At 47.0% G+C, this 12,100-nt stretch overlaps 1 protein-coding gene and 1 long non-coding RNA gene across 5 annotated transcripts in view; one reads left to right on the top strand and one right to left on the bottom strand.

Moving 5' to 3' along the window:
• LOC142819094 (uncharacterized) overlaps window positions 1-12,100 on the bottom strand; it is a 99,287-nt gene that overhangs the window by 42,198 nt on the left and 44,989 nt on the right. The gene's annotated exons all lie outside the window — the stretch shown is intronic.
• CYGB (cytoglobin) overlaps window positions 9,414-12,100 on the top strand; it is a 50,805-nt gene continuing 48,118 nt past the window's right edge. For 2 of the 4 annotated variants that reach the window (XM_006136486.5, XM_006136484.5), the window contains exon 1: window positions 9,414-9,992. In XM_006136486.5, the coding sequence (XP_006136548.2) occupies window positions 9,850-9,992 (143 nt within the window). In that variant the 5' untranslated portion in view covers window positions 9,414-9,849. The remainder of the gene's footprint in view (window positions 9,993-12,100) is intronic. The other 2 variants (XM_006136485.5, XM_089771953.1) reach the window with 2 other exon arrangements.

Below are 12,100 nucleotides of genomic sequence, written 5' to 3'. Positions count from 1 at the left end.
TGGGGAGCCCATATGAAGTCGGCGTGTGTTGGCAAACTCTAGTTAGCATCTGAATTCCACAGAGGGCAGCTGGGACGGCCAGCTGAATAAACGACCAAGGATCCTGTCATGCTCCATGTGAGCGCCACACCTCCGTGCTGCCCCTGCACCCGCACCAAGAGGCGCAATAGACCAGTCACACTCCTGGTGCTACACAACGGAGAGTCATAGAGTTCCAGGTCAGAAGGGGCCATCATGTTACCTCGTCCGACCTCCTACAAACCACAGGCCATCACCACCACCAGCCAACAACCTACCCATTCCACCCAGCAACCAGAACAAGACCAAAGTACAACAGCCCCCAGGCGACCAGCCAGTCAGGTGCTGCAGGCAGAAAACCGGCACCCGAGAGGGGCACTGACCTCTGGGGCTGCTGCGGTAGCCAGGATATGATTCAGATAGTCCTAGCAAGTGACCTGCACCTACATGCTGCAGAGGTAGGTGAACACCCCTAGGGTCTGAACAGATACAACCCCAATTCTTCCAGCCTCTCCGGTGCAGGAGGGTGTGATTTCCCTACCCTCCTCCACTAATCACACCCAGAAGGGAGTTCTAGTTTGTAGGCAAAGACAGAGAGCTCAGCTCTTCCCCGCACAGGCCCCGCACAGTCTGCCGGTGCACATTGCAGGATGCTCTGGGAAGAGGAGATGTCTACAATGTTGCTCCCAGTTGAAATGATTCACTTTCTGCAAGCCTCACAGAAGGAGCAGGTATGCAGGTGGGACCTCAGCCAGCTGTGACTTTGTGGCCTGGGATGGGGAAGGATTTCTGTGTCTCTTTCTACACCCCGACCCCTGCTTCATTGTCAGACTGAGGAGCCGGTCCAAGCCACAGCATAGCCCACATGTTCCACGCCCGCCTGTACTCTATAGCTCCGGGGTACAGAGCTGCCTCCTGCAGGACAATCTCTGTCACAGGCAATGCAGAGCTGGTCCAGCAGCCCAGAAGCTGAAGGAAGAGTGAACCGTGGGCATGAGCAGGGGAGACAGACAGATACCAGAGCGCTGCTGCAGAGCAAGGTTATCGCAGTTCAGAAAGGGCGAGCAAAGCAGCTAATGTCCCAGCATCCGGCAGGCTCTGCCTGGCTTGCATCAGCTTTTGCCAGCTGCTTTAACTCTTTCCTCAAAGCTCAAGTTTGTGCTGTGGCATGCCTGACAATGCGCATACACAGCATGCAGGCCTCTGTGGCCTTCGGATTTACTCTCGCATCCCCACAGTGGAAGCAAGGGCAGAACAGAAGCTGCAGTTTACACAGCAATCTCTTGGAGCTCAGCAGTGATGGAGGGAGGGATCCTACAGCGAGTCCATAGCATTTAAATGGGCTTTAGGCAAAATCTCTCCCTTCCCGAGTGCCTGGCTGTGTGGAGAGCTCCTTAAAGCCTCCCTCATTTCCTAAAGCCTTGTTAATTTCTTTTCGCCCCAGGCCTTCCCAATCAACAGCAGGCTTATATTGGAGAGAGAGAAATTGCGCTGCAAGGCACGGTGGGTAATGCGTGCAATCCATTCTGGAAGCCAGAGGGCTTAGTCTCAGCAGCATTAGAGCAGACAAGCTGAAGATCCCGGAGCAAAAAGAGCAGCAACACAACGCAGTGGGTTTTCCATCCAGAGGATGCAAGCTCTGCTTTGGGTGGGAAGCAGAAATGAGCAGAGCCTGGGATTGGGAAGCATACCCCCTCTCACACAAACCCTGTCACCTCCTCTTGAAAACTCTTCCAGCCTGCTGATTCTGATATGGAAATGTAAAGGGACTGCATTTCTATGCCATGCCTAACACTTCATGCACACAGTGGAGAGTCCTCAAACACCCTCCTTCCCTTCCCCAGGGATTGCCTTGACCCTTAAGTACATTATCACTGGCCTAAGACAGGGCTGTTCGTACAGACATGAGCCCCAGAATGCTTTCTGGAGAGGGCTGATAGGATTTCTTCCTGCATGACCAATTGCCCCCTACTTCTTGAATTCTCTGTCGCCGGAAAGAGACTCTCCACTTTGAAATGAAGCTAAAGAGCCACGGTTCTGGCTGTCAGGGTGAGTCGGGAGAATGGCCTCTACATTTCCATACAGGGACCTGAGACATGACAGCCTGTTGCAAGGAGTTACCAGGGAAAGGGGACAGCACTCAAAGTCATGACTGCTGCAGCCACAAGAGACATTTTTCATCCTGAGAACTAGAGTTAAATGTTAAACTAAAAGGTTAAACTGAGAATTAGAGTTAAATCAAATTGGGCAGCAATGCTCAGGAATATCTAACAGGCAGACTCAAAGCTGTTGGGAGTTCAAGTTTTGGTTTGAGTTTACATCCCCCTCTCAGATCAGGAGCCGAGTAAATTTCACACTGCTCCCAGCATACGCATGGAACAGGACAGCTAAGACAGTGGAAAAGACAGTGGAGCTGGTGCAGAAAGAGAGAAGAGCCAGGCTAGAACATTCAAGCTGTGTTTTTACAATGAGCTAGCCATTGCATGACAGGTTGACTTGTCCATATAATTCCCCTAGTGTTATTTAATATTTATACGGTGGTAGGACCAAGAGGTCCCCAGCAGGATTGCGTCCCTTTGTGTTAGGTGCCGTACAAACATAGGAGACAATCATGATGTTCCTCGGTGGCCTCATCTTTATTGTGACTGACTGTTGCTGTGCCTAGCATGGCACAAAACCCATAGTCTCTGCTTGCAGGGCTTTCAGTCTCACCGGGGCTGAGTAGTCAGCACGCAGCAGAAAGCCCAGGGAGAGAATGGCCAGTCTCCCCTGGCTCTTATGGGCACTTCAGAAGAAGTGAGTCCTTTGGAGGGCAGGGACCTGAGAGAGAATTGTGACTTGGTGGGCTGGCTGGAGAGGGAATATGGGGCTGGCGGGAGCAGTGGTTAAATGGGATTGCAATGCATGGCAACATCGCTTCACCACCTCCTGTAGCAGGGGAAAGGGAGGGTGCCCAAGAACACACTTGCTCTTGAAGTGCCAAAGCTGAGCAAGAAGCCTGCACTGACTGTCTCCAAAGCAGCTTGAAACTGACAAGACTCTGATCTCTCTGCTCTCTGACTGCCAGCAGATCACTGTCTGTCATTTCCAGAGGCAGCGGGGGCGGAAGGGCTGGCAGAGCATGCTGTGGGTCAAAGGGGGCAGGATATGAAGATGGGAGACAGAGCAGAGAGGCAGAAAAGAAAAGAGGGGATGGGACTAGGGTATGGCTGGACTGTGGGGGGGGGGGTCGGGATACCAGAGGTACCCTGAAAAAACTCCGCTGTTGTTGTTTTTTTTGCGGAAGAGCATATGCGCTCTTTTGGAAACCCCTATATTCCTCATTCCACGAGGAAGAAGGGGGCTTTTGAAAGGGTTTTTTTTCCCCAAAATTTGGCCCAGTCTAGACGGGCCAAATTTCAGAAAAGCCTTTTCCGACAAAAGTATCAGAAAAAGATACGCAAAATGCACAGATCCTCACAGTCTAGACGTACCCCTAGGCTATGTCTACACTGGCAGCTTCTTGCACAAGAACAGTCATTTTTGCGCAAAAACTTGCCTGCTGTCTACACTGCACGAGTGTACTTGCGCAAGTAAATTTACAGTATAGTGTTGTAAAACAGGGCTTCGTCCAGAAGAGTTATTCCTCTCCCCATGAGGAATTAGTCCTCTTGCGCAAGAGCTCTTCCACAAGAGGGCAGTGTAGAGAGGCAACATGAATTTCTTGCGCAAGAAGCCCCTATGGTTAAAATGGCCATCAGAGCTTTCTTTCACAAGAGAGCATCCACACTGCCATGGATGCTCTTGCACAAAAGTACATCTCTTGTGCAAAAGCATATGGCAGTGTAGACGTGCTCTCGTGGAAGATTTTTTGCACAAGAACTCTTCTGCAAAAGAGTTCTTGCACAAGAAACCGTCAGTGTAGATATAGCCCTAGAGTTGCTGAGATGGAGAATGGCAGGAGGGACACAGAGCAAGAGGTGAGGCCAACCCAGTGCAGAGGCGAGAGTGAATGAGACAAAGGGAATAGGAGATAAATGATGCAGGACAGAGGGAAAGCGGTCAGCCGTAAATGGAAAGGAAGTGAAATTGCTTTGAATAGGGTGTTAGACGACTCATTGATCTCCTGATGTCTCTTCCAACCTGTGATTCTGTGATTGTATAAAATGCCTGCAGAGAAAACAGAGGGACCTCCTCCCCCACAAGAAGTTTCAAACCCTCGCACAAATATAAGTGCACATACCTGGAACAGCTCTCCCCTCTTACTGGCCTCTCCCTGGCTCATCATGTCACCTCTACTTTCATTGCTCTGCCAATGGTAAGGTACCAGCCTGGGGGCTCCATGTGTGTTTCATTCCAGGCCATGCTTATGTCTTTCTCCAGGCTACCCTTTCCTCACCCCACACAAGGAGTCCCTGCCTCCCTCCCCAGCCAGCCCACCAAATCACAATTCTCTCTCAGGTCCCTGCCCTCCAAAGGACTCACTTCTGCAGTACCCACAAATGACTGGTCATTCTCTCCCTGGGCTTCCTGCTATGTGCTGACTACTCAGCCCAGGTTAGACTGAAAGCCCTTCAAGCAGAGACTGTGGGTCTTGTGTTTTGTGCCATGCTAGGCACAGCAACAGTCAGTCACAATAAAGATGAGGCCACCGAGGAACATCATGATTGTCTCCCATGTTTGTACAGCACCTAACACAAAGGGACCCAATCTTGCCGGGGACCTCTCGGTCCTACCACTGTATTAATATTAAATAACACTAGGGGAATTATATGGACAAGTCAACTTGTCCTGCATTGGCTAGCTCGTTGTAAAAACACACCTTCTTCAGTACTAGGCAAGGCCTCGCACACTCAGTAGCATCTCTGTTTGTCTCAGGTACTTTTATGTACCCCATTATCATAGCTCAGAGCATCACACAATCTGCAATGTAATTATCCTCACCATACTCCTGTCAGGGAGGGAGGTGATCATCTCCCCATTTTGCAGATGGGTAACTGAGGCACAGAGCAGCTAAATGACTCTCCCAAGATCAAAGAGAGAGTCAGGTGCAAATCCAGGAACTGAAGCCAGGTCTCCAGCTAGCATGCTAACCAGTGGACCATCCTTCCTCTCATTTAGTACCTAGTTTGCACAAATATTTATGACACCACATGGGCTGATCCAACTGCTAATGAAATGAATGGAAAGACTCCTATTGGCTACACTGGGCACTGGATTGGGCTCAGAAGAGGCCGAATCAGGCCCTGAATATACTGAACAATGTTGTAAGTATATTTCACATACAATTCAGAAAAGGGCAACTAAAATGATTAGGGGTTTGGAACGGGTCCCATATGAGGAGAGATTAAAGCGACTGGGACTTTTCAGTTTAGAAAAGAGGAGACTGAGGGGGGATATGATAGAGGTCTATAAAATCATGAGTGGTGTGGAGAGGGCCGATAAAGAAAAGTTATTTATTAGTTCCCTAAATAGAAGAACTAGAGGACACCAAATGAAATTAATGGGGAGCAGGTTTAAAACTAATAAAAGAAAGTTCTTCTTCACACAGCGTGTAGTCAACCTGTGGAACTCCTTGCCAGAGGAGGCTGTGAAGGCTAGGACTATAATAGAGTTTAAAGAGAAGCTAGATAATTTCATGGAGGTTAGGTCCATAAAAGGCTACAGGCAGTCCCCAGGTTACGTACAAGATAGGGACTGTAGGTTTGTTCTTAAGTTGAATTTGTATGTAAGTCGGAACTTGTACATATTGTAGGGGAAACTCTAGCCAAACATTTCTCCAGAGCTCAGTTTTATTCTCCCTCACCTCACTTTCCTCAGTCCTTTATTCTCAAGCTGAGGTGTCTGCTGAGAAAAGCTGCTCCGCGTCTCCCTGGTATGCTGGGGGGGGGGACGCTAGCTTCGTGTCTCCCTGGTCTGCTGGGGGGAAGCAGCTAGTGCAGGGTTGCCTCACTCCGTTTGTAAGTAGGGATCCGATGTAAGTCGGATTCATGTAACCCGGGGACTGCCTGTATTAGCCAGGGGATAAAATGGTGTCCTTGGCCTCTGTTTGTCAGAGGCTGGAGAGGGATGGCAGGAGACAAATCGCTTGATCATTGTCTTCGGTCCATCCTCTCCGGGGCACCTGGTGCTGGCCACTGTCGGCAGACAGGATACTGGGCTAGATGGACCTTTGGTCTGACCCAGTACGGCCGTTCTTATGTTCTTAATGCTAACTTTACATACCTAGCAAAGCGATATTGCAATGGCACATGACAGTTAAAATGACAATGCTGGTCGGATGATAGCATGAGCAAGCTCCAGCATTTTAAAGAGACAGTGTCATCTTGAACTCGTTTTTTCAAATGAGTTAAAAGATGTTTTAAGTACTATACCTGCTCTGGCCTCCCTGCCTGTTGTAACAGTAGCCAGTGGAAACCATGGGAAATGACCACTGCCATGAGGCAAAAATAAAAAAAGGGGAGTGGGGATCACATAGCTAAGCCAGTAACAGATTAAACTTTATTGCCTGGCCCAAACCACATGACATGAGTCAGGGTAATACTGTATCCCTCTTTGTGTGTCCCATTTTATTACAGTCTTATAGTCACATACTCTTGCTTTTTATAATATTTCCTGCTGCTGTGTAAGAGATTTGCTCATACAAAAATGGTAATTAACTGGAAACAGTGAAATAGACTATACATTCATCATAGAATATTTGCATACACTTTCATATTGTCTATAGTGCAATTTCTCATTTTTCATTATGTTCAAGTTTTCACTAAAATTTATTTCCCTCTTGGAAATCAATCCAGGGCACAATTTCCTACATTTTAACAAAAAGGTACAATTACAGAATATATGAATGTACTGAATTCTGCAGCACTTTTTATTGCTGCAATGTCCATGATTCATATAGTATCTAGCATTTCTGTTAAGGCCCCAGCTCCTAGAGTTTTGCAATTGTGTGAAAATCTCAGATTTCCAGAAAAGAAGGTAAATTTCTAACCCTCATGCCTGTGAAGAAAGGCTTGAAAATGCACACCCCAAAAGCTCAAAAACAGGAGGCAAATCAACCCCACCCAAATGTATTAGTTTTTGAAATCTCATGCTTTTAAAGGCAATTTGTGGAGGTTAATTGATTTTTCAATGTGTGTGGGGGAGAGGGGTTGGCAATACAGGTGTTATGTGCAGTCAGGAGTCTCTTTTAGGTGCAAATAAAATGCCCCATAGTCTCTTGATTGGCTACATGGGGAAGTGTTACTCCACCACACCCATTCCTCTATCTTCTCCCTATTGCTGATCAGAAGAGTCACGGGAAGCCATTAGCAACAGAGACAAGAGTCAGGCCCCAAAAGAAAAAAGGAGGAACATGAAGTGCCCCTGGAAGCAAGAGGGAACTGCAGCAAAGGGGAAAAGACAGCCATACAGTGACCAAAAGCAAAGCACCATGGGAAAACCAAGGCAAATTGCTTTAGAGGGCACCTGTTGCTCTATAGGATGGGTCAGTGGTTAGTGTGCTCCCCTAGTATCCCCAGACAGGAGCTCAATTTCTGGGCTACCCCAGACTTCCTGTGTGACCTTGATGAGTCACTTGGTCCAGGTGCCTCAGTTTCCTGCATGGGTTAAGAGCACTTCTCTCCTTCAGAGGGCTGCATTGAAGACTGTTGGGTACTCAGATCCAAGGAGGATCATGGGAGAACCTTAACAGATAGCACCGCAGTCTGCATTCCACTGTTCAGCTTGGCTATGGCTAGACTGCAGCACTATTTTGGGATACCGGAAGTATCCTAAAATAGCTATTCCGTGTCTTTTGAGTGTTCCACGAGGGTTAAGGGACATTGCAGAATAGCACTTTATTTCGACCCTTGGCACTGGCTATGTCTACACTACGGCGTTTTTTCCAGGATAACGGAAGTATCCCGGAAAAACTCCGCCGCGTCTAGGAAAAAAAATCCATTTTTTTTTCAGAAGAGCAGATGCACTCTTTTGGAAGCCCTGTATTCCTCATTTTATGGGGAATAAGGGATCTTCTGAAAGAGGAGGTTTTTCTGACATTTGGCCCCCTGTAGACGGGCTAAATGTCAGAAAAGCCTCTTTTAAAAAAAAAAACAAGCAGAAAACAAGCAGTTTGCAATTTGTGTATCTTTTTCTGAAACCCCCTGCAGTGTAGACATAGCCACTGTGTAGACAGCACCAAATTTCAAAATAAGCTATTTTGAAATTAGATCAAAATAAGCTACGCAATTTGAGTAGCACAAATTGTGTAGGTTATTTCGCGGGAAGGGTGCAGTGTAGATGTCCCCCTAGCCAGGGCTCTCCTCTTGGCTCCTAGGTTATATAGGTGATGGGAAGTCACAGAGAGCACTCCACAGGTACATGCTTGCTCCAGCAGCATCCCCCGTGCCCAGCTGGGTTACAAGCACAAGATAACACTCTCTGCTTTGTGGCGCACACATGCTCCAGCAACCAGCTGTGCTCGGCATGGCCCTTGCTTCAGAAAACAAAATCAGACTGCTCTGCCTGGCTATCCTCAGTAGCACCTGTGGGCCTGTCTTTCACATGGATTCTGTTGTCTGCCTATAGCATCTACCTCTCCATCACTATAGCACTGACCCGTCTGTGAGTCTGTCTAATGGAGCTCTCTGTCTGCAGGAGTATACACAGACAGGCAAACCAGATGAAGGAAAAGAGAGAGAGACTGATATATATTTACACACTTTTTCAGTCCGTCAATTTCTCTGTCTCCAATCCCCCTCTGGATATTGTCTGTTACTACACCTCCCTGTAAGATTTTTCTCTCTGTCTATATGCAAATGTCTGTGCAGCAGGTATCGTATTCCTGACCAATAACACAAGTATTTCTCTTCTCCTCTAATTCACTCTTCTTTCCTGCCTGCCAAAGTGCTACCTGAGATGGGGGCCGGAGGGGGGGGCAGGAGGAAAGAATATCTGAACAATGCACTTCCCATTACAAAATGATAAACACCAATAATAATATACCCATATGTTTTCTCCAGGAGTCTCCTAAGCCCACATTCCTCTCCCATTGTGTTTGGAGAAAAGAAGACATAGCAAATTCTTATAATTAAAAACATCCCCTTGGGACAGAAAATAATTTAGCTCAAGCTGAAGTTAAACATTGATTTAATAGGTATTTTCTCTCCTTTGCCTTCCACCCCCACCTTAAACACACAGACTAGAAATCAAAAGCAAGCAGGGATTTTTCCTTCCAAACACAATTTCCTGCAACATTAGGTAACGCAAGAGAGAGAAGAAATAGAAAAGGCTAAGCCAGCTGTTGGGATAACTTTAACTGCTCACTCTAGATGCTGCATTTCCTCAAAGTTGTTTACAAAGGCTGAAAAAAGACCTGTAGTCATAAAATCCCCTAAGCAGAGGATCCTGATGTTCCACAGAACCTCTTTTTCATTTCTCTCTGTTCAAGGAGAGAGAGAGAGAGAGGGAGAGGAGGAGAGAGAGGGAGAGAAAGTGAGCTCACGTTCACACATTGGTAAAGAGGCTGGTCTTGCAATGCCTTTGAATATTTTACTTTTAGTCAGTTTCCCATCAGAGTCAGAGTCATACATGCACACACTGAGCTGAAGCAAACTACAGCAATGGACAGCACTAGAAGATTTGAAATCTAACTACATGCATTATATCTCTTGGATATATTTTAATTACACACACACATTCACACACACACACGCACACACACAGACATAGACACACAGACATAGACAGAGACAATATCATCTGCTGCACCACCTAACAAATACCTTTTCTTTCTCAGAGGATACACATACACACACATCTCTCTTTTCAATCTCCTCCTGGCTTCCTGGAGGATTGTGCCGGCTGTTTTTCATGGAGAAAGTCCAGGGAGAAATGGAGATTGAAAGATGGGAAAGGAGTGAAGAGCTGTCAGATGCCGAGAAAAAGGTGATTCAAGAGACCTGGAGCAGAGTGTACACCAACTGTGAGGACGTTGGGGTCTCCATACTGATCAGGTATTTAAAAATAAAAAGAAACAAACCTAAAAGAAATTAAATTAAATTAAATTAAATGAGTGACAGATAGACAGGAACCATTCTCAGTCCCTATTGGCTCTGATCAAAGACAATTTCACAGCACTTCTCAGATTTCAACATGTTTTTTGGGGGGAACCTCTTATAATGTAATTTGTGGCAATCAGTATTTCAATTGGAAAGGTCACCTTATCTCCTGTGTGCTGTTGGTGGACGTGGGGAGGGTGTAGAAGGAGGGAATAGCTGTACACAGTTTTCTGCTCAGTGGTTTCTACTCACATCCCTGCCGATGGAATTGTATGTGCTAGGTTCCTGGGTGAAATAATGCAACTTACAAGCCAAGATGAAACCAAAACAGATCTGTCTCTGACAGCACCATCTGTTTGTCGGACTACAGCATGGGTATAAAGGATAATGCAGAAGTTGCCTGCTAAGGCTGGTATGAAGGTCATAAGCAGGAGGTGGGGGGGGGGGGGCATATGGCAATAGGCAATGAGCATCGGAAGAATGAGGCAGTAGGATATGGAAATTCCCTTACAGCACCCTGTTGTGTTGCACAGACCTGCAGGTAAAGGTTGAGGGGTTAAGAAAGGGGCAGACTGCTCCTGGGATTTCTCATTGGAAAATAGAGGGACTTGTTTTCATTCAAAGAACATTTAAGTGTTATGAAATGTTTATCTGAGTCTCATCTCACTCTCCCCAGTGTAGATCAGGAAAAGCACCACTGAAGTCTCCCGAGTTACTCAAGGACATGGCTGGTGTGTGGGGGAGGGGAATCAGGCCTTAGGTTTAAAAGAAAACACAGAAGAAGAACCATAGATGGAGCTGGGGAGGGGGAACTGAGAAAGATCAGGCTGTAGAACCAGAGGGGTGCGAGGGACCACAAAGGTCCTCTAGTCCTGCTCCCTGTGGATAGATCCATGGATCAGTTGCCACTTGATTTGAGCAAAAATGCTTGATTCAAGGATGGACCTGACCCTCGATCTCCAGCTGCTGGGAGAAAGTTGGATTAGGTTGCATATTTGTCCAGTGCTCTCCTTTCCTAACAATGGTCTGGGCTAAAGTTGTAAACATTGTTCCCTGAGCAGGTTGTGGCCTCAGGACTGGGCTGTGGTATAAAGAACACAGGGACTGGTGCATTTCTCCCTAGTCATAAATTCAGAGTTTCCCAAGAGGCATAGGGCTTGGGGGAACTGCAGAGGTAGCAGAAACTTCCTAAGATGTGCAGATGTCCCTTCTTGGCTTTCCCTCCTGTCTGACTGTCAGAATTATCACAGGATTTCCCCGTGGGATTCCTCCCCCGGGAACCAGTTTGGATCAAATTCAAAGAAAGCCCCGTCCTACAGGCCTCCCTGAAACTCCCTACTCATAGAGCCAGACCTTGTTTGAGACAGAAATATATAGGATTAGTCACTGCCCAGAAAGCCCATTTCTGGGAAACCTCCTGCCTGAGTTCATAAACTCAAGGGCTGTGTCTACATTGGCATCCCTTTCCGGAAAAGGGATCCTAATGAGACACTTTGGAATAGCAAAATCCGCGGGGGTCTAGATGTGATTCTCCAGAAAATAAACCCTTTTCCGGAGGATCTTTTATTGATCCTTGAAAGTAGGAATAAAAGATCCTCCGGAAAAGGGTTTATTTTCCGGAGAATCATGTCTAGACTGCCGCTTTTCTCCGGCTTATCCCCAAGCCGGAAAAAAGCGGCAGCCATGTTAAAGCAAATACCGCGGGGGATATTTAAATCCCCCGCGGATTTTGCTATTCCAAAGCGTCTCATTAGCATCCCTTTTCCGGAAAGGGATGCCAATGTAGACACAGCCAAGAGCTTTAGAGAATTTAGGTAAACATCCGGGGTGAGATTTTGGCTCCACTGAAGTCAATTGGAGCTTTGTCTTCAATGAAACCAGAAGTTCATTCCAGGACTTCCAAGTGTCAGTCATAAAACCATATGCACACGAGACTGGCAATACTGACTCAGACCAAAGGTCTGTCTAGCCCAGTATCCTCTCTGCCAACTGTGGGCAATGAACAGAACAGGTAATCATCAAATTATCCCTCCCTTGTTGTCCATTCCGAGCCCTGACAAACA

The sequence above is a fragment of the Pelodiscus sinensis genome, chromosome 20 (genome assembly GCF_052426305.1).
Source record: "Pelodiscus sinensis isolate ZL-2025 chromosome 20, ASM5242630v1, whole genome shotgun sequence".
Lineage (NCBI taxonomy): Eukaryota > Metazoa > Chordata > Testudines > Trionychidae > Pelodiscus > Pelodiscus sinensis.
The sequence above is the reverse complement of the archived record's forward strand: the minus strand, read 5'-3'. Positions and strand labels throughout refer to the sequence as shown.